The 23,617-nt window shown below is 37.4% G+C and overlaps 2 protein-coding genes across 8 annotated transcripts; both read right to left on the bottom strand.

Annotated features, from left to right (window-relative positions):
* Positions 1 to 3,119: 3,119 nt before the first annotated feature.
* On the bottom strand, positions 3,120 to 11,250 carry LOC106124942 (agrin). Its single transcript, XM_013321983.1, has 16 exons — positions 11,106 to 11,250; positions 10,597 to 10,730; positions 10,282 to 10,518; positions 9,967 to 10,182; positions 9,622 to 9,831; positions 9,229 to 9,447; positions 9,010 to 9,110; positions 8,801 to 8,915; positions 8,320 to 8,550; positions 7,612 to 7,913; positions 6,881 to 7,022; positions 5,180 to 5,437; positions 4,942 to 5,088; positions 4,584 to 4,847; positions 3,688 to 4,261; positions 3,120 to 3,598 (listed from the first exon to the last, which is right to left on the bottom strand). The coding sequence occupies exons 2-16, from the start codon at positions 10,667 to 10,669 to the stop codon at positions 3,442 to 3,444; spliced, it is 3,246 nt and encodes a 1,081-aa protein (XP_013177437.1). The 5' UTR covers positions 10,670 to 10,730; positions 11,106 to 11,250; the 3' UTR covers positions 3,120 to 3,441.
* Positions 11,251 to 12,086: 836 nt separating this feature from the next.
* Positions 12,087 to 23,304, bottom strand: Chd1 (chromodomain-helicase-DNA-binding protein 1). 7 transcript variants are annotated; one of them, XM_013321082.1, is made up of 24 exons: positions 22,887 to 23,304; positions 21,864 to 21,952; positions 21,432 to 21,797; positions 21,169 to 21,348; positions 20,904 to 21,082; positions 20,178 to 20,507; positions 19,777 to 20,027; positions 19,532 to 19,645; positions 19,022 to 19,186; positions 18,469 to 18,749; positions 17,698 to 18,055; positions 17,221 to 17,595; positions 16,880 to 17,131; positions 16,637 to 16,804; positions 16,431 to 16,551; positions 16,109 to 16,293; positions 15,573 to 15,744; positions 15,324 to 15,486; positions 14,841 to 15,210; positions 14,518 to 14,736; positions 14,113 to 14,424; positions 13,630 to 13,853; positions 13,159 to 13,518; positions 12,087 to 13,081 (listed from the first exon to the last, which is right to left on the bottom strand). In XM_013321082.1, the coding sequence occupies exons 1-24, from the start codon at positions 22,893 to 22,895 to the stop codon at positions 12,874 to 12,876; spliced, it is 5,451 nt and encodes a 1,816-aa protein (XP_013176536.1). In that variant the 5' UTR covers positions 22,896 to 23,304; the 3' UTR covers positions 12,087 to 12,873. The 7 variants fall into 7 exon arrangements, with proteins under 7 accessions (XP_013176536.1, XP_013176535.1, XP_013176539.1 ...); XM_013321081.1 differs by lacking the exon at positions 22,887 to 23,304 and having other exon boundaries at positions 21,864 to 21,964; XM_013321085.1 differs by lacking the exon at positions 22,887 to 23,304 and having other exon boundaries at positions 13,159 to 13,455; positions 21,864 to 21,964.
* Positions 23,305 to 23,617: the final 313 nt, after the last annotated feature.

The following is a 23,617-nucleotide window of genomic DNA, read 5'->3' as shown; positions in this document are numbered from 1 at the left end:
TTACTGGTAATCATTAATCATTAACGTTCAAAGTTCCATGAATAGTGAAATTCACATTACCACAGAGCTGTTAGCTAATTGTATCCAGGAATTCATTTTAGGAACGTAATCTCGAAAATCGCTTTCACGAACGTATTCTTAATCATCGTTATTCAATTTCGTTAACAATTCACATTAGGACGAATGGCATCCCGACGTAATATGAGACATGAATAGAGGCTTTTAGCTGTATTAGTATGAGGCGGGTTGAACGAGCAATTGTTATGATAAAATTAATGTCCCCGCTTAGCGTATTAACTTTACACCTGGCGTTGCTTTGGTATCTTTCACAAACATAACCCATACATCATTTTGGTTGAGTAATAAAAAAATTAACTCTTATGACTGTTATCCTGCTAATGCGGTTAAAACTATTAATATTTGTAACCAGCTGTCGCCCGCGAATCCGCCCGCGTGGAATGAAAAAAAAAACTTAATTAGTTCCCGGCAATCATTCGAATTTTTCTCACCTTGTAAACCTTTCACAGACCTCCACAAACATTTCAAGGCCGAGATAAGATAAATCCGTTTAGCCGTTCTCGAATTTTAGCGAGACTAATGAACAGCAATTAATTTTTATATATATAGATTGATGATAGCAGCAAAATACAGTTAACATTTTCTTTTAGCGACAAATAAAGATGAGAAGACGCATATGACATTATTACTAGCTTTCACGTAGGTGGTATAAAATTAGATATATATTACTATATTGTATATTATTATGTGAAATAAGAACCTTCAGATGTCACGTTGTATATAAATAGAATACAAAGTAAATAGGCCTGTGAGATCTCATCCATCAAACGAAACTAACCCTAGATATATTCTACTAGATGTCGCTAATCGAAAATTTAAAAGTGTATGGAACTGACAATGACTTTCGATATATCCAGTGCTTGCCACGTTTTCATTCGTATACATTTAGTAGATTTTACTAGCGATATAGCTATTTAAATGTAATTTTGGTTACATGCTCAAGGCGAATAGTACAAAAATTTGTGTAAAAGTGTTCGTGTATTAGATTTGCACAGCGCATCCTATCAGGCGTAAATACAACGACAAATCTCATAAAACTTATGACACATTTTGTTGATTACGTTACGAATACTCTCGCAAATTTTCTTGCTAGACGCTCTGATGTATTTAAATGTCTACCATATTGAAATATTAATAAAATCCTGACAGAATTTATACATACATTGATATGTAATATCGGTAAATGGTAATAAATTGCTTTGACCACAAATAATGGGTCGCGGTTACCGAACGGATAATATGTCTGTTCTGACGGAAGACTTACCCTTTGTGCTCGGACACGATGAAATGTCATAAAAGTTTAACGATGCCCTTTACACACCGACAGACGGTCATACAATATTCATAAAGTCTTCATTATAATATGACAAATTTGATTTCAGTTTAATTGAAAGTAATTTAATCACTAAAAGAATTTAATATTAGAAATTGATGACGTCGTTATATAACTATACTACTATTAAAAATAATTCAAATTAAAAGAAAGTTGAATTAATCAATTGTTATTCTTTTACTGAAGAAACTGTTGAAGAAAACAATACAGGTCAAGGAGTTCCTATAGTTTCTAATTTTGTACTAGATTAGTATAATTAATAATTCAACATGGAAATTAACTTAGTGAATTTCATAAACACTACTAGCCGTCGCCAGCGAATCCGTTTGCGCGCAATTAAAAAAAAAACATAATTAGTAGTCTGTATTTTTCTAGTCTAATATGGATGCCAAATTTCATCGAGATCCGTTTAGTCGGTCTGAAGATATCTTCAAACAAACATCCATCCATCCATCAGAACATTCGTATTTGTAATATTAGTAAGAATACAATTGTAAATGGATTAGAAAATCTCATAAGCGTCAGGCAACTTGGTTAGTGTTGGAATCATATACGTTGTATAAAAAATTAAAATAATCCAATAATATTACGTTACCAATACAATATCTGCGAATAACATTTCTCATGATGGCAGGATATCAATGAGCTTTATTGAGATCGTTCAGGAAATATTGACATTAACGGGAATCCAGCTATAAATCCGATGTTCAAATTTATGGGCACGCCTTTAAAGGGGGATCATATATACATGAGGATTTGGTAATGTCCATTCGTAATAACAAATGCTACATGCAAGCATTTTCACGATAAGTGCCTAAGTTAAGCAAAACTGTTTAAGGTAACTAAATTTTAATTTACAATAATCTTTATAACTTTATAAATCTTTATCCTACTGAACTGAACATATTTGAATCTAACTCACCTTTTTACGTGTATGTAGATATCTAAACTAATCTTACTAATATTATAAATGCGAAAGTTTAGATGGATGTTTGCTTAGGGGTTTCTTCGAAATGGCGCAATGGTTTTTGATGATATTTGGTTTTTTATAATTCCGCGCGGACGGGGTCGCGGGCGACAGGTAGTAAATAAATAAAATTGCCGTAGTATATTATCGATCAAATCATATTTTATCATAAAAACATTCTATAAAAAATAGGTAAACCATTTTTCGTAATATCGGTCACAAAAGCTGTTAAAATAAAAAATAAATACTTACCAACTCCAAGGTATTTTAAATTTATTAATCCTTTATTTATAAGGACAGCTCAAAAAGTTTTAATAGGTCGCTTTCACTCGCTCTTATAACAGAATAATTTCGTGGCTTTTATAAAGTAGACAGCGATAAGAAGGATTATAAAGGAAGGAGGAAAGAGAAATGTTGATAAGGATATAATGGGTCGGCCATGAAAACTGACAGGAACGGAGAAATTTATCTCGTCCATCATTACATTACTCAAGGTAATGAAAGAGGGCATTACAAATGAAAGAAGCCATTTTTACTTTGCCGTCGTATAATATGTTAAAATTTTTACAAAGAACTTGACAAATTTCAAAAGATAAAACACCAAACTATTTTTGACTCTTATAAATTACTCCAAGATATGTTTAAACTGTTTTGAAATAGAAGTCTATATAAGATTAATTTAAAATGTTTCAAACACTTATCGAAGTTTTACTTACTATATTAATTACAAATATCACTTTGGTGCCTTAAAAGTTGAAATGATGAATTGGTAATTTAAAAAGTTCAAACGCTCTTTTAACCGACTGTCAAAAGGGTAATGTTTAACCCCCCTTTGTTTGTTTGTTTTTTTTTGTTTGTGGGTATGTAAATTCCATTACAATGGCCTAGAGCCTAAAACTGAACCGATTTTAGCGAGGGTAATGTCATTAAGGACGTAAGAAATTAAATTCTAATAAAGTGAAAAACGAGTTCGAATCTCACTAACCCTAACTTAAATATATTATATTTCTTTATGGTCGTAATATTTTCAGTATTTGGTTAATATCGTAGCTAATTTGAGTAGCTAAGGACACACGAGTTGCGCAAGGTTATGTGGAGTGCAGGGCCGGACTCCGTGCGTGGTGACGGGCATGCCGCGCGTGGGTGGGATGATGTCGCGCCCGCTAATCCGCAACCGATGTACGCAGCCAACGAAACCCGGGATCTTCATACCAGATAACCTTTACAAGCGGTGTAAATATTTTTCAAAAATGTAACCAGAGTAACAATGGTAATAACCTTTTACACTAAATATGGTGAGTATACTTACAGGGTAACATTATCCGGGGCGCGGCCAATAAAGACATACGGGTCGATGTTGAGCGAGCTCATGGGTCCGTGCGTAGAGCCCCTCGCTGCGGCGGTTCCCAACTTTAGCAACGCGTCCTTCTTGTATCTCCTCGCAGATAATTTAGACCTCCCATCCATTCTGACCTTGCCGGAACGTAATTCCAAAGGGCCGTTCCCTGCGTCCCACCGCAATACCGCCTTGTCTTCCACGAAGCCGACCCATAAATAATCCCTCACACCTGAGGCGCTCATTAACGCGCCCCCGCCGCAAACGGCCGACACCTCGGCCCATATATCGAAACTTTTGGCGGGCAGCCTCGTGCGCGCCGTCATGTGAGCCCGCCCGTCGAATAATGGCGCAATATACGCGTCCTTTTCCCGTCCATCGTAATATTCCTCGTACAGCGGATAGTAATCGTCGACTTCGTTCGTTATGTACTGCTCCTCGAAATCATCGTAAAAAGTCGTATGGTGATGCTCGGTAGTCTTTTTCATGCATATATCTTCGTAATCGTCGTTGACCGACATGGGCCTATATGAATTATATATCTTATCTGCGAATTAATCAATAGATACGATAAAGATTTTTAATAATGAAAAAGTTTTAAGAGTTTCTCTACAGCTACTACTCGTGCCTCTACCTTCGACTAGTGTTCGATTACTAGCGGTATCCTGCGGGCGGGAGAACATCGACGCACGACAACTCGGGCTCGGGGCTGTCGGGTTTGCCGCTATCGCTAGTGTCTACGGAGGCGTCGGTGTACTGCAATGAGTTCGAGCTCGGATATTTGGTATCCATACGGATGTCGGGATTGGGTGATAGTGTGCGGGTGATGTTATGCGTGGGAGTCGAGCGGCTACCGGCGGAGCGACTACCTCGCCGCACATGGGGCGTTCCCTCGCCGCACGCGCCGAACGCCTGCACCACGACGTCGGCCTGCGTGCGGCAAGCGTGCGCGCGCAGGTGACACGCTGACACGTAGCTGCGTCCGTCGCTGCCACACACGGCGGGTCCCTCGCCGGCCGGGCACTCGGGCGCGGCGCACTCGCATGTCACCAGCCCGCTTCGTACCACGCAATATGCGCCGAAGTAGCAAGTTAGTAGCTCGCAATTCGTCGCCGGCAGTTGAGTCGATTCAGCTAAAGTAATAAAATCAGTATAAAATAGCAGATTTCATCGAATTGTTAACTTGAGCGAAGTGAATATAAATCGAAATATTATGGTAATACTCACGATCGAAGCAGCCATTAGGGCCTAACGTGTGCTCGTGGTTGGAACAGACGGTGCACTTCTGGCCCTGTATACCGGGCTTGCACACGCACCGCCCCGTCATCTGCTCACAGTCTTCGCGGACGGAGCCGAAAGCGGAGCATCCGCATGCTGAGTATAAACATTAACTTGTTGTTAACGCTATGTGATTTTTTTTTTGCTTTTGTAATTATAAAGTAGTAACAGAAGTCAAATGACTAACGTATACAGCCAGCATGTAGGGTTCCGATGCGTGGCAGTCCCCAGTATCCGGGCTCGCAGCGGTCGCACTTGTGCCCGCCGACGCCGGGCCGGCAGATGCACTGGCCGGTTTCGTCGCAGCGTTCCGCCACCGCTCCCAGCCTGTGGCAGCCGCACTGCGCGGGGCACCCGGCGCCGCCCGGCCCGCGCGCTGCTGTCACGCCGTCCGCGCAACAACCGTGCCACGACTCCTGGCATTCCTTCTCTGCAACTGCCTTGTCTGAAATCATTGTTTACATGCCACAAAACACAATAAAATTAATCTAACTATAAGAGACAAGAAATACACAAATTAAAAAATCTCCTGATCCCCCCCGGTTGTATATGACACAGCGGTGAAGAATATGCATTAAGTAATGAAAAGCTACTAACATAATTAATAAAAAAAGAAGGATAACGATATATAATTTCTGCTTATTTATCTTTTGTTCTCTTATACATATCAAATATATTACATCATGCAATAGAATGTAGAGCATTCGTAGAGTATTTTAGCAGCATTTACCGGTACACATAAATCAAAGTTCCAAAAAAGCTCCTCTTACATTCTCAGGCTTAAATCGCCGTGTTGGAATTTTGCAGGTGTGAATTTAAATGTTAAGGAAATGAGTTATACTCTTAAATGTGTCAAGTTGAGTGCCGGATCGTCCGGCAAAATGCAAGGCCGTGAGTGCTGACATGTAATTTATTGTTGTGCAATATATTTAGCGCGGCGCGGCGCGGCGCTCTCCCATCGTGAATTTTTACAATGAAAATGCATCGCGTTGTATTCTCGTTGTATTTTTGCTGCGAATGCTCCGCCTCGGGACAAAATCATGATTACACGTTCAGCATTTAATAGCCGCTTGTTGCAGATTTTAAATGCTTTATGCAGAGACGTAGCCCCAATATGGAAAGGGTAGGTAAGTGTACTCTTTCCTCCCAATTTCTATTTTTAAATATTAGCAAAATAAATTGAATTTTTCGTAAAAAAAATCTGAATACTAGATAAACCAATTGAGGTTAAAGCAGTCCATTTTTTATGACGACCGATGGCTCGCATATTGAACGTAACATCTTGCATCGCCTACGCCCAGCTCTGGACAACCACCAATTGAAATAGAGATGGCAACGATGACTAACTAAACTTTTCCCTAACAATTCTTAAAAAAACACTCATTGTATTATAAGTATTTTCTACCCACCTTTCAAAATTTACTACATAAATATTTTGAGATATTAAAATAAGAGTTGCCTCAAGTAGCCTTCAACACGTCTTGTCCGGAACAACGACAGCTTGAATAGTACAGTCCTGGACGATAAACTTGCATCTCTACTACGCTGCGTAAACGTTTCTTCGTGCACTCTTTGTCAAAATTTTGGGCAATACATTAAGCTCAAAATTTTGGAAAAAGTAAACGAATTTTTCAACGTTTTCCCTGCGGTTACTGCCGTTCGCTTGAATGAATCCATTCCATCCATCCGATCTGTCTAAATTAATCTATACATCAATTTATACATTGTAAAAAAACGACAGAATTCTGACGATATATCGAATATGCAGAAGAAAGAATTTTGTAGAATTTAAAACAACATAAAATTATTAACAAAGAATTAAAATCAAAATCATCAATTGTAGCAATTGTATTTTAAATAATAATCTTTTTTTCTTTTCTTACTGTACCTTTTTTGCAGCATGTGGCAGCTTTAGCAGTGTGGTGACAGTAGCTCCCGACGGGGCAATCCTTACGGCGCGGCCCGCCGCCGCAGTCCAGCACGCGCCCTTCTCCATCCGTCAGCGGTTCGTCGTCCCCGCACGGCCGGAACTAAGCAAAATATTGATAAGCGATAACGCGCGACTAATTGTTTAGTGGAAAATAGGCCTATCCTTGCGCACTGTAAAAAGGATAAGTACAAGCGTTTTTCTCAAAATAGGCAAATCAACACAATTCTCGGCACATGTTATAAAAATTAAGCAATATTTCAGTTACTGCTAACGTATGAGTTATAAAATATTTCTTTTTATTAAAGTTCATATTGAGCTCTTTCCAATAAGCTCATTTACAAACGATTGAGCACGTACTTTGACTATGAACTTGAATACATTTTGGTTACTTTACGCGAACGAAAGAGCAAACAAAACAATTTCCCAACAATCGCACATGTTTGGATTAGAATTTTACAAATGTTTTTCTTCGCTCGCTAAATCTTTATAAGTTTAATGATGTTAAATAAGATATAAGCAAACTGCTGATATGGGTTTCTTGTAATCAAAATACAAAATTATCATAACTAATCTTATTCTATTTCCTCAATAAAGAATCCCTCTTAATCGATAGAATTTCATTCGAATCTATGTTACTCGTATATTTGCCAACTTGTTTAATAATTTTCTTATTTTATAAATGAAGTAACCTCTAATCCCTTGCAGAGAGCTAGGGGACGTAGCCTGAGATCCTCCTGGCGGCGGCAAGCCTCCAGCTTCATGTGGCAAAGCGTGGGGTAGAGCCGCAGGTCGGAGGCGCAGACGGGCGCAGGCGCAGCAGCGGCGCAGTCGAAGAGGCAGGCGCAGCGAGGTTGTCCCGCTTGCACTGCGCACGTTGCTTCGTACGCGCACCGCACGCGCGCGCACACGGCGCCCCCGCTATCGTCGCCGCTCTCCGCCTCAGCTACGCTCCGGATATCGTTAGACTCGTTCTTCGCTGTTTTGTTTGTACCTACAATTTTTTTCACAGTACCCACCATAATCTATCAAGCAAACTATCTTCTCAAATCATATTAAGTACTCATCATCTCAAAAATCTAAAAGTTGTTAAATTAAGTATAATATTTATCGGTTTAGAAAACTTATTTGAGAAATCTTTTGCCACATTACTTTCCAATTTATTATTTTTTCTCAATTTCATTTCAGTGTTTTAATTTTATGTTCGCGATTTGTTACAGCGACATCTATTTCTTGACACAAAATCTTGCAAGGGGCAAAAGCTGTACCTGCCTCGAAAAGTTACATATACTCGTAGATACAGTAGATGGCATTATGCTTACTTCTTTGGAAAAAAAACCCTTCGTTCCATTGTGCTCACTATTGAATGACAAATAATAAACTTTCTACTTAGGATTTACCTTCACCATTATCCTTCTCTACGCAATCCCCGTGGTGCACGAGTCGGGGTGGTGCTTCACCGCGCGCACGTGCCTCGCACGCTGCGTTGTGCAGCGCGCACTCGTGTGCGTACGTGTGCAGATTGTCCGCGCACACAGGGGCGTGCGGTGCGCCGGCGCACGACCGGCTGCATGCGCACGTGCCCCGCGCGCAGAATGTGCCGCTCGGACACTTCACCTCAGCACACGACTCTATCAAAATAAGAGGTTTCAGAGATGAACTTTTGTTGAAATTGTTAGGAAAGCAAAAGATTCGTCCCACACAAATAGGTTTCGATCTCTACTTTGCTACATGAGATATGACTCGTTCTCTGTAATAAAAAAGAGCACTAAACAAAACTTCTTCGTGAAGCTTCTTAGTAATGTATTTCAAAGTTTGTGACAACTACGTATCTCTGTTAGGTTCAATTGAAACTATGTGACATTAGATAGGCATATTTACCACAAGAGCCCATGTGCTTAACATGTAGGTGCCTCTTCTCCCGGCACGCGACATCGCGGAGCGCGCACACACTGCTGTAAGTTTGGTTGTCGCTGCCGCACGCTTCTTCTGTTTCCTTTTATGATGACAATAATAGATTATTGATGGAAAATCGAACCAATTGATTAAAAGTAGAATCGTTACAAAGCAATGCACAAATCTTTACTTACTGTGCCTTCTTCGCAGTGCTTCGGACACACACAACTGGCCTCAGAAACACCGTCGCTTTCACAGACTGCGTAATGTTCACATTTCTTATTTTCACAGCCGTCTACAAAAAGTATAAATTCAGTTTGATTACTTGTCCCCAACTCTAATAAAGTATTTGTATTGTTTAGATTAGATCAGCAGTTAACACAAATAGTATAATAATAGTTTTCGTTACATACTGCAGGGTCCGTCATAGAGTACTTTGACGTCCCTGCGGTGCCGGCAGGCCTCAAGCTGCAGCGTGCAGCGGTTGCCATAGGAGATGCCGTCGGAGCCGCAGACGGGCGCGAACTCAGCAGAGCAGCGCGGACAACGGCATTCCCCGCGCGCACCACCGCCTGCTCCCACGCACTCGCCACCGTGCGGGCACACGCGCCCCGCGCACACCCCGCTAGAACCTGCACACAGCCACAGCAACAAAAAGTTTTATCTCATCGTTTAAAAATAAAAATATTACATGGTGATATGATGGCGAATAGACCTCAAACAGTATAAGTGGAACATAGAGCGATCGGCAGCTACTGTGACAGAATAAATAAGTAATAATATTCGTATAAATATGAGCGTGTTACCGCAAGCCCCGGCGTGCAGCAGCTTGATATCCCGGCCCAGCTGGCAGGCTGCGCGCCTCAGTTCGCAGTCGCTATTGTGAGTGCGCCCGTCCGAGCCACATACGGGCCGCAGCACGGGCTCGCACGCCGCGCACGCGCATACCGCGCCGCCCTCCTCCACGCGGCATTCTGCCCCGTGCCGGCACTCCACCGCAGAGCACGGGTTCACGCCTGATTAATAACGTGTTGTAGAAGTAAAAAACTACTAAATTGATGTCGATTAATATCGATTTTTTTCCCACGTTGCGAGGTATCCTACTGTCAGGCACATTGTAAGTACAGTCAAATAAAAGTCTTTAAACTAACCGGAACTGCACTGTCCTTTGAAGATGACTCTCAGCTGTTTCCTGGCGCGGCAGGACTCGCGGTGCATTTGGCACTCGTTGGAGTATGTCTTGCCGTCGGAAGCGCACACTGGCGAGAACTCCAGCGGGCAGGGTTCAGCGCAGCGGCACACCGGCTGCCGTCGCTCGTCTAATTGGCACACCTCGGGTTCGGGGCAAGTTACACCTGCGCAAGGATCTGGAACAAACAAGAGATGCGAATTTGAATTTATTAGCCGTAGGTTAAAAGCTTCAATGAAAGTAAAACAGAAAGAAGTTGTATATACTGTACACTTACCACATTTACCGTAGTACATGAACGTGATGTTACTGTTGGTTTGACATGCGGCGCGTCGCATCTCGCAATCGCCAGGGTAGTCGCGGGCATCGCTTGCGCAGAGCGGGCGCGCACCCTCGTGATCACCGTAGCTGGGGCACGACGCGGGGCACTCGCAGTGGTACGAACGCCCGTCCGATGACGGACGACACGTCTCTCCCGGACCGCACGATACGCCACGACACGGGTCAGGCACGTCTGATGCCGTACAAATTACATCTTTAAGGTCGTTGTCCAATACCAATGCAGCTGCATATACTCAAAATGTATTCTTACCACTGGGAAAGAGATAGCAACCAAATGCAGTCGCCAATAATACGTGAAACAGCGTCACTCTGGTGATTAACATGTTCCGGCTAAATCCAGCGACACATGGTTCCTCCCATGCGATCCTTCCACTGATCTGTTATCTGTAGATATACAATGTTTTTTTTTATAATATGTAAGGTCATAAAAACAAGAATTAAAAGTAAAAGTTTAGTTCGGAGTTACAAAAATATTATTATTATAAACTGAAACCCAAAATAATACATATTAATAATTACCCAATTTGTATTTAATTAAAATCTAATTTTGTATTTAAAACTGACTGTTCAATAAAGGTATCAAATACAATATACACCAAATAGGAATCGCTTAGTTAAGACATAAGATGAGCATATGAATATTTGATAGAAAAGTTAACATCTCGAGACATAATCAATATTACCTGTGACGCATTTCAAATTAATCTAATTAGTATACACTTTGTTGAACAGAAGAAAATAAGACATTTTGAGACTTACCGCCTGTTGACGAAATCACTCACTGAAACTGATTATATCATTGTAATTTATAATATACACAGAATAATTTTAATCTGTCCTGAACACGTCTCAATTCCCTAACAATGAACTGGCCGCGTTTAATCGAGCTGTATACCTTTCTTGCTGAATGACGTCGGTGCGAACATGCGCATTACGTTTCAATGGGGTTAATGTGATAAATCCGCACTCTCAAGTCTGCCACTCCAAAAGTACCAAGTAATTATTTGCAGTTACTTCGATCCACCCTTATGTATGACCTTAACAATTTTTTTTATGAGTACGTATATTAGTTATATAGTTACCTACCAGTCTTAAGGTATTGCGTGGAAAATAGGCAGGAAATTAGTTTTTTTTTTTAATACAGAGAGGAACTTTGATGTAGAAACTTTCTTATCGCTTTTTTAATGTGGCTTCTATTAAGAAGGAAGTATTAATTTTATTTTTATTATTTGCATTTTTTTTAAGATTTTATAAAATACAGCACAAGAATTAACTTTCACCAGGATCTTATGCTTATATGCAGAATTTATGCTAGACAATGATGTCCAATTATAAATCGCACCTAGGTGTCCCAGTTAGGCCCATGGAGTGAGGATTTGACTTAATATTGGCTAAGACCAAAATAATAACTTTTTGGTGATTTATTTCCTAAACCTGATATTCTGCTTTGCAAAGGACGTAATCCCAACCGTCTGTTTTTTATAGTTTTAGACTGCGCCTGCGCAATTTTAATAGCAAATATTTATTTACATCTCTTTTTATGGTGCTGCTGCAAAAAAAAACTGCGAAATTTGATCTAATCTGATTAAAATGGGAAATGACTGATGCAATCACAAACTGTTTTATTTTTAGATGATATATTAAAGTTTAGATGAGGATAACGAAACACTCAATATTTCACCATTTTTTAATTCATACATACTTTACAATATTTTTAAAGGATTCACACAATAAATACACTTGATTAAAATTTTTATATGTTTATTATCATGGTTAATACCATAAAGACGCTTCCACTCTTTATTACAATCAATTGCATGTAATAGAGAATAAGACTTTTACATAATGTATAAAAATAGGACACTGTGTGAGTCCTATCAGGACTCAGAAATGCACATATTGAGAAATTAACAGTACAAATCAAACACCATTCTCTCATATACACTGCTAAAATGCAATGACAAATCCCCTCTCCCTTCCAACTAGCTATACAAGATGTTCTCAATTGTACATGATTTAAGATATATGAAGTCTACTAACAAATACTAATTTTTGTACATTAACTATGACCTAAGTATATCACCTGCATTCATGTCAAATTAAATAGCTAGTGTTGAAATTGTGGCAATTCATTAAAATACACCATAACAAACTATGATACCAAAAATAAAAATCGTTTTACACCTGTAAACAGGCAACAAAATTGGAACAAATATAAAAATTAATGGTAATCAGCAAAATTTATACACAAACAATATTTGACAGACTCGGTAAATAAATAAATTTACTATACAGTCTCACTTAATAAACACAGTCGTCGTACATACGAGTAAAATTTTAAAGTTTTATCCAATTCATTTCACTTATCACATAGAGAATGTCCACAGCACTATGTTGTCACTTACACTGTACATTTACACTTTTAACTTGTGTCCATGGAAGGAGATCCCCTATTTATTATTTATTTACAATATAATTTATTTGATATTTACAAGGAGCCTCTGTAGAGGTCATATAGTTCCATGTACTAGGTGGGTGGTGCCCGTCGGTCGTAGTCCCTCCTGTACACCTCCCGCTCGTAGTCGCGCTCATCGTACGCGTACTCGGGCTGGGGGTAGCTCCGCCAATCGTCGGGATACGGCCGCACCGGAGGAAAACCCATTCCACCCGGCATCGTACTCCCGTCGTAGTACCCGGCGTACGGGCCTGCCATGGCGGTATAACCAGTGGGAAATCTTGTGACAAAAAAATGTACATTATCAACTGATAATAATTGATTTTTATAGTTTTATATGTTGCTGTAAATAGTTACCGTCTCTTGTCGTGAGGGCGTGTGTTTCTATCGCCGCGGTACTGCCTGGGTCCAGGGTAGGCAGGCGGAGTCCACGCGGGGTGCAGCTGGTGCTCCGAGTGCGGATGCGGCAGACCGTACGGCGGCCGCACTCGCGCCTGTCCCAGGCCTCCGCTGTCGCGACGGGTACGGGAACGCTCTCGCTCTCGGTCCCGGTCTCGGTCTCTCTCCCGGTCGCGCTCCCGCTCTCTGTCCCTATCCCTGTCTCGATCTCGCTCCCGGTCGCGGTCCCTCTCACGCTCCGGTCTGCCTCGATCTCTGCCGATCAAATCGTCTCGTTTCAGGCTGCTATCTTTATTCTTGCGATCTCTGTCTTTATGTCTGGGTATGGAAGATGCAATATTGATGAGCTTATGGAAAAATGTCAGTGGAAGTTAAAATAGAATGAAAATGGCAATGAACATGCATGACATTTACATAGTGGAAAATTACCTTTCATGACGTTTATTTTCATTTGGCTCAGGATCACATTCACCTTCCTCTAATTTTCTTTTAACTCCAGATGTATGAGGAGTTTTATCATTACTTTTATCAGGTTTGTTGTCTTTATCTGTTTTTGGTCTCTTTTCTTTTCTGTTATTTGAAGAATCTGGCTTAGCATCCTTTTTAAATGACTTGTTTATATGGTTATTAGAAATGAGATTATTTTTACCACCCTGAAAAATAGATAGCGTTAATAATAATAGAAAGGCTTAGATAATTTTTATTTTTTGGATCCACGAGTGATTCATAAGACATTTTTTAAGCAAATTATTTTTTTAAAATCCTGCGTTAATGTGTCCGTCCTGCTTTAAAAATATGTCCATAATTAAAAATTCTCGTATATATCCTCTAAAAGATTATTCAAGGATTCTATGTCTAAAAATAAGTCTTTTATTTAGATACAAATAGAATAAAGTAATAAAATGAACTCACTTTTAAGTTTTCCTTGTGTTTTCCATCTTTACGTTTTGGCCCATCAATAGGTTTTTTTAGACCATACTTGTATAACCTATACAATTGTTTTGCGTCAAAATTCGTAAATTTCGACACGAAATACCAGAGATTACTTCTCCATTCCACTTTCTTCTCAGGGTCTGGGTATTCATCTAAGCATATATCTATTTGGCTTCCGATTTGAGCTAAACAAGATCGTGTTCTTGATACTTGTTCAGATTCAGATAGTGTCTGATCAGGATTATCGAGAGCTCTCAAAGCTTTTTTTACTGGTCTCATTTTTTCTTTACACTGCAACCAAATTTTTATATCATAAAAAATAAAAAATGTATGAAAAAATTGTTTAGGCAATATTGAGTAACCTAGTTTTTAACAAATTCTTACCTCTTCAAATACTGATGGATCAAGGTCCCCCAAAACTTCCAATGCCCTGGGTTCATTGTTGGCTGTAAAATGCATGGGTCCCGCTGGTTTCTTCCGACTTTTCACTTTGTCACCCTTTGTCCGATCTCTGCCTTCTTTCTTTGTGCGTTTCTTATCTTTATCTTTTCTATCATTTAAAGCTTCATCATGCATTGCAATTTCTTCCAATTTAGATTTGCTCTGTTCAATAGAAAGACTTTTTTTAGTAAACTTTCAATTACACATTGTATTACACAAAAGGTATAAGCAGTTTTAAAATTAAGTTAATAAAAATATGAACATACCTTTTCCGATTTATCGTTTTTCGCATTTTTATTTTTCTTGTTATCATCTCCTGACGTGCCATCCTCTTCCACAATATCTTTAGTGACTGGTTCCTTGTTTCCTCTTTTTCCCCTTGGCTTCCTCTGCTTTTGCTTCCCATTTTTCTGATCTAATAACTTCTTAATTAATTTTAGCAGATATTCAGCTCTGGACTGTAAATGTTTTGCTTGAGGTTTTTTGTCTTCATTGGTTAAAATTTTATCACCAATTTCAAATGATGAATCCATTTTGATAGCCTCCCATGATCCCATACCATATTGGTATATTCCAGCAAGAAGCTTTGAATCATCTCCTACAGTCCAATCTACATCGAAATTTGCAGGCCTTGTCCTAGAATAATAATAATTAATTAGGAACATTTGCTATGCATTATATATTAATATATGTGTAAATGCAAAGCGGTAACACTTTTTTCTTTACAAGTCTCAAAATATTTTCCCCACCTGAAATCTAATTGCCATTTGAGTCTCTCCTCCTTTGTTTCGGGCAAGAATTCATCTAAAGGTGCCAATTCATCTTGGCAAGCCGCCATCGTCTTGGCATTGACAGGAACACCTCCAAGCTTAAAGGTTTTTCTAGTATTTTTGCGGCCATTACTTTGTTCATCTAGAAATGCACAATTTTAGTATATGGATATTTTATTTATATGCTCATACATTTTACAATTTCAAAACAATTCATTGTAAACATACTAGCAGTTTCTGTAGTATCATTGAGCACAGCTTTACACCGCTCCTGGAGAATCTCGCCGAGCTTTTTAAGTTCAGCGAGGGGCTTCTCTTGAAGTTCAGCATCGCAAGCTATACTGTCGAGGTGCTTCAACGGCGCAGAAAACTTCTTGTAACTCTTAACAAACCTCCGGATCTAAAAAGAGATTCATCTTAAGTAAAGCCTCAAAAATTGTACACCAAAATTGTTAAAGATCACGACATTGTAAAATTTAATGGCACAGCACACTAAAAATTCAAATCTATCCCCTTCCACCATTATAATTTTGCATACATAAAACAAAAATATAGATATTTAATAGTGAATAACATTAAATTTAAAAACAATTTTCGACGTGCGAATAGAAAAAATGCAATGTGGTATTTATTGAATAACATTACACAATCTATTGTATTTTCAAACATCTTGGCGGGTCGGAGATCATCTTTGAATCGCTGCTCTGAACACAATTTTATGTGTAAAGATTGAATTGACCTAAAACTTTATTATAAATAATTACCTCTTGATCAGTGAATCCTTTAATCTTCTCCCTATGCGAGGCGGGCGGGCGTCCGCGTTTGCGGGGTCGGTCGTCGTCAGCGCTGGCCTCACCCTCCGACACCTCGCTGTCGTCTCCCTCGCCCTCGCCCTCACCTTCTCCCTCGCGTTCGCCCGAACCGCGCCCGCGACGCTTTCGCCCCTCTCCTACAAAAGCAATACAAATTATATAAATATTGCTAATAGTTGGCTACATATGCCTACAAAGTGTTTAATCTATGGCCTTTAGCATTTTATCTTGTATTAAAATGGTTTAATTTTAGTTCGTTTAAATGAATACTTACTACTTTCCGCACTATTTGATTGCATATTTTTTCTTCTCGGAGGTAGATAAAGGTCTTCCATTTCTTTATTTTTTTCTTGTTCAGCAATGTTCTTTCGAACATTTTCTGGAATTATATCATCCTACAAAAAAAAAAACATTGCTTTATATAATTCAATTTTTTATTATGTAATTAAACCAGTCTTTCAGTACAAGAACTTAGCTTACCCAATCTTTAGTATCCTCCTCCGAATTCTCCTTCTTCACTTCCATAACAGCCTTCTCTTCATCAAAAGCAAAGCTAGCCACTTTAAATGCAGACAGCAGTTCGTCTCCAACCATGGCTGGGCCTTCATCGCGAGTCTCAGCTCGTTGTAGAATTTCATCAATATCACACTAAAAATATTAAAACATGCTATAAATTTCAATAAGTTTTAACAGTTTTCTATTCTTGCTAATTATTATACTTACGACAGGTTCCTCATCATTTTCGTCATCATCTTTAAACAATTCTTCTGCTCCAAACTTTAATATTGCATTTAAATCTTCTTTGTTAAAAGGATTGTTTCCCGATGTGCCGGATGCATCCCGTTTATTAAGTACAGTCCTGCCAGTTGTGTCCATTCTTTGGATCACGAGATGATCCAAAACCATCTTTCTTTTGGCTCTCTCTACAATATCCTCTTCGACAGACCTAGCTGTCACAAGCCGATAGATATTAACCTACAAATAATACAATAAATTATTACTCATTTTTTCATTTTCAAAACCGAAATTTTCCGATTTTTTTTACTCTGTATAAAGCAATTTACCTGATTTTTCTGCCCAATACGATGAGCACGTGCTTGAGCTTGCAGGTCATTTTGTGGATTCCAATCAGAGTCGAAGATGATGACAGTGTCGGCCGTGGCCAAGTTGATGCCAAGACCTCCAGCGCGCGTTGACAGCAAAAAGCAGAAATCTTGCGACCCTTCAGCATTGAAGTGGTCCAGTGCTTGCTTTCTCAGTTCACCCTTTATACTACCGTCCAAACGTTGGAACGGGAAATGCCTACGTTGTAAGTACTCAGCTAAGATGTCCAACATTCTGACCATTTGAGAGAAAATAAGAACTCTGTGCCCAGTCTCTTTAAGCCGGCATAATAATTTGTCCAATAATAGCAGCTTTCCGGAACCTCGTAGCAGTTTCTAGAAAAAAAATATGTGTTTTATCCTTACAGAAGAACAATTTAATATGTTTACTAGATATATATATTTGCATAAACCTGCACCATTACCAAAAATACTTACTTCCACAGCATCTGTAGTCGCAAGCGATGCTCGAGATTCAAAATCTTCCGGCTTAGTTAAAAGTGCATGATTACAGCATTTTTTAAGTTCAATCACAATATTTATAAAGGTATTAATTGAACCTTTAACTCCTTTGCGTAATGCGCTGTAATTTTTTGTGAGAATCCATTTGTAATATTGTTTTTGAATAGAAGTCATTTCGACTCGCAATATTTGCTCAACCTTCGCAGGCAAAGACTTCTCGACATCTTTTTTCTGCCTACGTATTATAAATGGCTCCAACTGCTTGTGCAGTTTTTCATAGCCCTTTGTGGCTGCATCCTCATGATCTTTCTCAAATTCTTCCCATGATTCAAATCTACGAAAAAATTAACAAATTTTTTACTGAACCTGACAAGTTATGTAATTTTATTTCATTTTCAGCTTGAAGAAGCTTTTGTCATTCTGAAAACAAGAAGTGAAGGAAGGCAATATCATACGAAGTAGATCGCACTAAGTAGTAATTATCACCTACATGCAAGGCGGAACAAATACTTACGTCATAATATGATTATAAATATTACATTTTTGCAATTTAATGCAGCTTTTATAGATAACATGTGTATCATAGTTGAATGTAACACATAAATCGCACAACACATATCATAATTCATGTTCTATTCAAGTTTAATTTTTCAAGATTAAAATTCTTATTAAATTTTTATAAATTACCAGATAAGTGATTCAGATTTATCATATTAAATCCAAAAAAAATAATATTACATTACTTACTTGTATGGCATAATAAAATGTAGAAGAGCCCATAATTCTTTGAGTGAATTTTGCAAAGGTGTACCAGTCACTAATAACCTGTGATTAGTATCAAATTCTTTTAAAGCTTTGTATAATAAGGAATCATCATTTTTCAGTCTATGCGCTTCATCAACCAACAAGCACGCCCAACTGTAGGATTTTAAAAATTGTCGATCTTTGAGTAAAATCTCATAGGTGGTAAGAATTGCATTGAACTTTAGTCTCTTCGAACTTGCAAAACTCCATTCAAATTGCCTGATCTGCAAGAGAAGATTTTTTTTTAATTCCACAATTAGTAAAAAACAATTTTTTGTTATATAAGTTACGGTATTGAGTTATAAACTTCAATTAGACAAATCCATACTATTCAAAATTGTTACTTGGTCCCGTTGTGTAAATTTTTCAGACTAAGAGTCACTTTGTTTAATCATCACCCTACATAAGTAATATTTTTAACCAAGATCACATAAATCTAGACCTAAGGAACAAAATGGAAATAACCAAATTTATATAGAAAGTGAAAGAAACTTACAATATTTCTGCTAACAACGTCACCAATGTATGTGACGACATTTATATCAGGTGCCCACTGTTCAAACTCTCTTTGCCACGCAGTCATCGTACTCAATGGCACCACGCATAGGAATGGTCCGTAAAGTTGTTGAGATTTAAACAGATAGTATAGGAAACATATTGTCTACAAAAAATAAACAAAATTAATACCAAAGTCACCACATGTAAGTAACTTTATTACTTAGCCAATATTTAAATAAAAACCTAATCTTTATATCATATTAAGACCAGTTTAAAATAATGAGGTTAATATCATTTCAACACTGAACAATACAAATTGTTTTATCATAGATTTTGAGCACCACAACTTTATTTAGACAAAGCCAATCATTTGCAAGTTGAAAGTTGGAACTTTCCCATTGGTAATCAAACTATCCCGTTGGTAACACAAAAATGAGCATACAAGATAAACAACTTATAATAATTATTTTTATGTTCCTATTTCTTTAACAAAATGTATAATAATCACCTGTATTGTTTTACCTAAACCCATTTCATCGGCAAGAATAACGGAATTGTCTTTACACCAGGAATGTACTAGCCAGTTCAACCCATCCATTTGATAATCTCGTAGCACATATGTCTGAAAAAAAAAACAAAATTAACTATTATATTCGAAAGTAACATATCAATTTTTGTGAATACTTGATGTTATTAACAATAAAACAAGCATTAAAATATAATTTCATAAAAAACATTTTATTTTCATTGTACCTTATCTTTACCCATATATTCTGGTTGTTCTTTGATTTGATGAAACTTAGGTCTTCTTCTTAAAACTGGACAATGTCTAGAAGGTGTAGTTTTAGCAGCCTCTCTGTGCTTAAAGTGTTCCACCTCAGCAGGCCACCGCCTCTCTATTAAAGCTGAATCTTCCCATGTAGCATCCGCATATGGCAATGACTCCCACTTACAAAAATATTCACGGGCTGTTCCACCGCCTTCTAACTCCCTAGTTTGTTCAGCTGCAATTTTATTTGTAATCAATATAAAAGAAAAATATTCTGTAATAACTATTATCTTGCTTGCTGTCTTTTTATTTAGAAAAGGGGGTAATTAATATTAAAATTGACAGAATGAATAAAAGAATTTAATTGTGATTTTATTATAATTACCGATTATTCTCTCTACATTATTGTAGGTCTTAATTAGTTCTTGCTGTAGTTCACTCTGGCATTCAAAGTAATCAATATCCTCTGGACCGGCCCGTTGTCTCCACCAAGATAAGTCAGCTTCCTTTTTGATATAATTTTCTAATTTTTTAAGTCCTTTTACTTTTTGTTCATTGAGGGTTTTTTCAGATTCCCAAGTATTGTGGATATGAGACCATCCCTTCCACTTAATCAGGTACTGGGGTTCAGTTGACTCTTCATCCTCAGGATTGCAATCCTCATTAAGGTCTCCATTCTCTTCTATATAATAAACTGTAGTCACATTCCCAGTGACTGCACAACGAGAAGAAGACATTAGCTAAAAGTTAACAACGTATTTGCACCAAAATGCAACTATGTCAAATTAATTTGGATATTGGAAACTTGTAGCTATAGTATAAGTGAAGCATTAGAGTAAATAAGTAGTAAAATATTTAATTTTATTTTTTAAAGCTTTTTGTAAGAGCAGTTACAGTTAATAATCCTAAGTTAAAAGATGTGTGTGTTAACTTGCATAGTTAAACAAGTGAAGGTGACCTTGACTTTCATGAAATACTAACTAAAATACTACAGTAAAAGAAAAGGATAAGGCTGAAAGGATAACTTATATAAAACCATTCTAAGTTGCAAAAGAAACACCCATGGAAGATCATTCAGTCTAATTTAATACATTACACAAATTGACATTACCTCCTTTCTTTCCTCGTCGGTGACCAAGCACCCGCTCAATAGTTTCACTGTGCTCTTCAGGTTCAGGCTCTCCTTCTTCCCCCTCGCCACCCTCAACTTCTAGAAGATCAGAAGAGTCTGTTTGTTCATCACTAGCCTCCTTATAACTAATTGCTGCACCTGTCCTCCTTGTGGCTGTTCTATTGAGTTAAAGGTGTTGAGGCAAATTTAAATATTTATATGATGAAAGAGACACAGTAAATTGAATCAAAAATAACTAATTTACCTCTTTGTATCCTCATCTGATAATTCTGAGCTTTCATCTTCATCACTAGAGAACCTTCTTCTTCTTGCTGGCTTCTTTTTTCTTAGAGGTACACTTCTTTGGCCTGGTCGTTTTGAAGGGGGTGGTGGGGAACCCTTCATATCGCTGTCACTATCAGATGTGTCGGAGTTCCATGAATCACTAAGAGAAAATAAATATCACAAATAAATAAAATCTATGCAACTGTGTAAAATAATTTTATTAAATTTTACAAGTAGTATCACCTTTTTTTTCTACTTTTTCTGTTATGACTCCTTCCTTTTTCACTAGAATCACTATCCACAGCTACATTTAACCTATCTGGTTCTTTCCTGGATCTTGCAGATCTTCTGATGCCATAAATGTCAGGGTTATCTTCCCAGAGGTCAGATTTAACTTTTCCATGGTTGCTCCTTGATTTCCGTTTTATAATATCTTCACTCGATGAATCTTTGTCTGTGTGGTGGTCTGATTTTGAAGAATTCTGATTGCCACGTTTTGGTGGTGACTTAGTATCATCACTGTGATGAGAATGATCTGCATTGGAAGACTTTTCTGAAGCAGATCTACCACCAGAGGCTGATCCTGAACCAGAACTGGATCCACTATCACTGTGACAATAATTAAATCAATCCACAATATTATGTAGGAATATAATCAAAACAGTTAAAACAAACCTTTCGCTTCCAGAACCTGATGCACTGGAGTCACTTCTATCACCTTTGTCACTCATAGAATCACTCCCTGATTCGTTCATAGAACCCGTCTGTAACAACATACATTTAATTTAACAACAATATAATTAATATTAATAATTGAGCTATCTAATTATAATTGCCACATATGTAGTAATTAAAATGATGATTATTTAACAGGAACGGTTAAATTATAGAGTGAATCCAAGGAATTTGAATTTTGACAGCTGAATCACCACCTTTTTACTAATAAACATTCCAATGTATTTTGTGGACAAAAAGCAATTTTTTTCAATATGCATCAAAATGCTAAATCATAATAAACTAAAGACTTTGCTCGGAACATTATTTGTTTATGTGAAAATAAATACAATATTTTTTAATAATAATCCAAAAAATTTGAAGGAAACAGTAAATATAATTGACTGTATACCAAAACAGCATGAAATGCCTTCCAAAATTATAGGAGAAACTTAATATATTTTAATATACATTTCATAACCTCCAAAGTAAGGAATATTTGAAGAAAAGTAAGTGAAACCTTTTCCAGCACCCCTCTTTTTTACATAAAAGTAAAGCAGGGCAAATTCACAAAATGAACCATTTAACATTACCAATATTAAGTAAAGGAGTAAAACATAACCTCAAAGGCATAAATATCAACAGGCACTATGTAGTGAGACCTATTTTCAAAGTTAAATTGCAAAAAAGAGCCCTTTTCCAAAATAAGTTTCACTGGTCACAATGTAAAGATTACGTAACAAAGAACGATTGGAAACGCTTTATTTAGGAAAACATTGACTTTTTAATACATGAAAACACCAAAATATATCGTAAACAATCCTAGAAAACGATTTATTTCAAATTACGTCTCAAAAATCCAAGTAAATTTATGACCACACCCATGGCTTCTAGAACATTCTACATTAATTGTAAGCTTAAAAACACGAAAAATATAAAATAATCCACATAAACAATAGTGAAAAAAGCTTTAAAAACACTTACCAGGAGCATTTTGCAGAAAAATTAAAGAATACACGGCCTTTTAAATATATTACGGTTAAAATAATGAAAAACTAGATTATTCATTTGCAAAAATCAATTAGAAAACACTAATTACAAGATTTTAAACATATTTCTATGAAAAGACAATAAAATTGAAAAAAATGTTTTGCAGTAAAATCTTGTCAAGCGACGCCATTTTGTCGTCGCATGAATTCTGGTGACGACGAAAATGAAAAACCAAATTTTTTTCTTAAAAACTTAGGTTAAAACAATGAAATCGGAAATAATAACCACTAAAAAATTAAAAATGAAACTTTAGAGGCGTCAGAAATACTCTACTCTATACTTGAAATGATGTGAGTACCGCGCACTACCAGCGAAACTCGAAAGCTACAGCCATATTGCCACTGCCTGCAAGTCTGACGTGAAATGGAAAAAGATAACCAATGTGGCCAGCTATTAAAATTAAAGCAAATGCGTAATATCCGTTATTTACATATTGAAAAAAATCTCCTTTTTATTGCAAAAAATATAATTAGAGAATTACATTCCATGGAATAATAAATACGAGGATTAAGCAACGTCTACTAAACTATCCCATCTTTTGAAATAAATATTGCCTTTTTTGGAAGTCCGTAATATTAATCCATGAAACACTTGAACGGGTACATTTACCTACTAGATAAAATGGGGAATACAATCGTAAAAAATATAATACTAAAATTCAATAG

The sequence above is a fragment of the Papilio xuthus genome, unplaced genomic scaffold (genome assembly GCF_000836235.2).
Source record: "Papilio xuthus unplaced genomic scaffold, Pxut_1.1 DF825946.1, whole genome shotgun sequence".
NCBI lineage: Eukaryota > Metazoa > Arthropoda > Insecta > Lepidoptera > Papilionidae > Papilio > Papilio xuthus.
This window is presented reverse-complemented; position numbering and strand designations above follow the sequence as displayed.

Coding starts and splice junctions, on each gene's coding strand:
- LOC106124942 (XM_013321983.1), bottom strand. CDS start 10,669: ATGTTAATCACCAGAGTGACGCTGTTTCACGTATTATTGGCGACTGCA. Junction 10,519..10,596: donor TTGCTATCTCTTTCCCAGTG/GTAAGAATACAT, acceptor GTACGGCATCAG/ACGTGCCTGACCCGTGTCGT. Junction 10,183..10,281: donor CATGTACTACGGTAAATGTG/GTAAGTGTACAG, acceptor TGTTTGTTCCAG/ATCCTTGCGCAGGTGTAACT.
- Chd1 (XM_013321081.1), bottom strand. CDS start 21,964: ATGTTGTTACAGACGGGTTCTATGAACGAATCAGGGAGTGATTCTATG. Junction 15,487..15,572: donor TGATACTACAGAAACTGCTA/GTATGTTTACAA, acceptor GTGCATTTCTAG/ATGAACAAAGTAATGGCCGC. Junction 14,425..14,517: donor ATCCATCAGTATTTGAAGAG/GTAAGAATTTGT, acceptor ATTTGGTTGCAG/TGTAAAGAAAAAATGAGACC.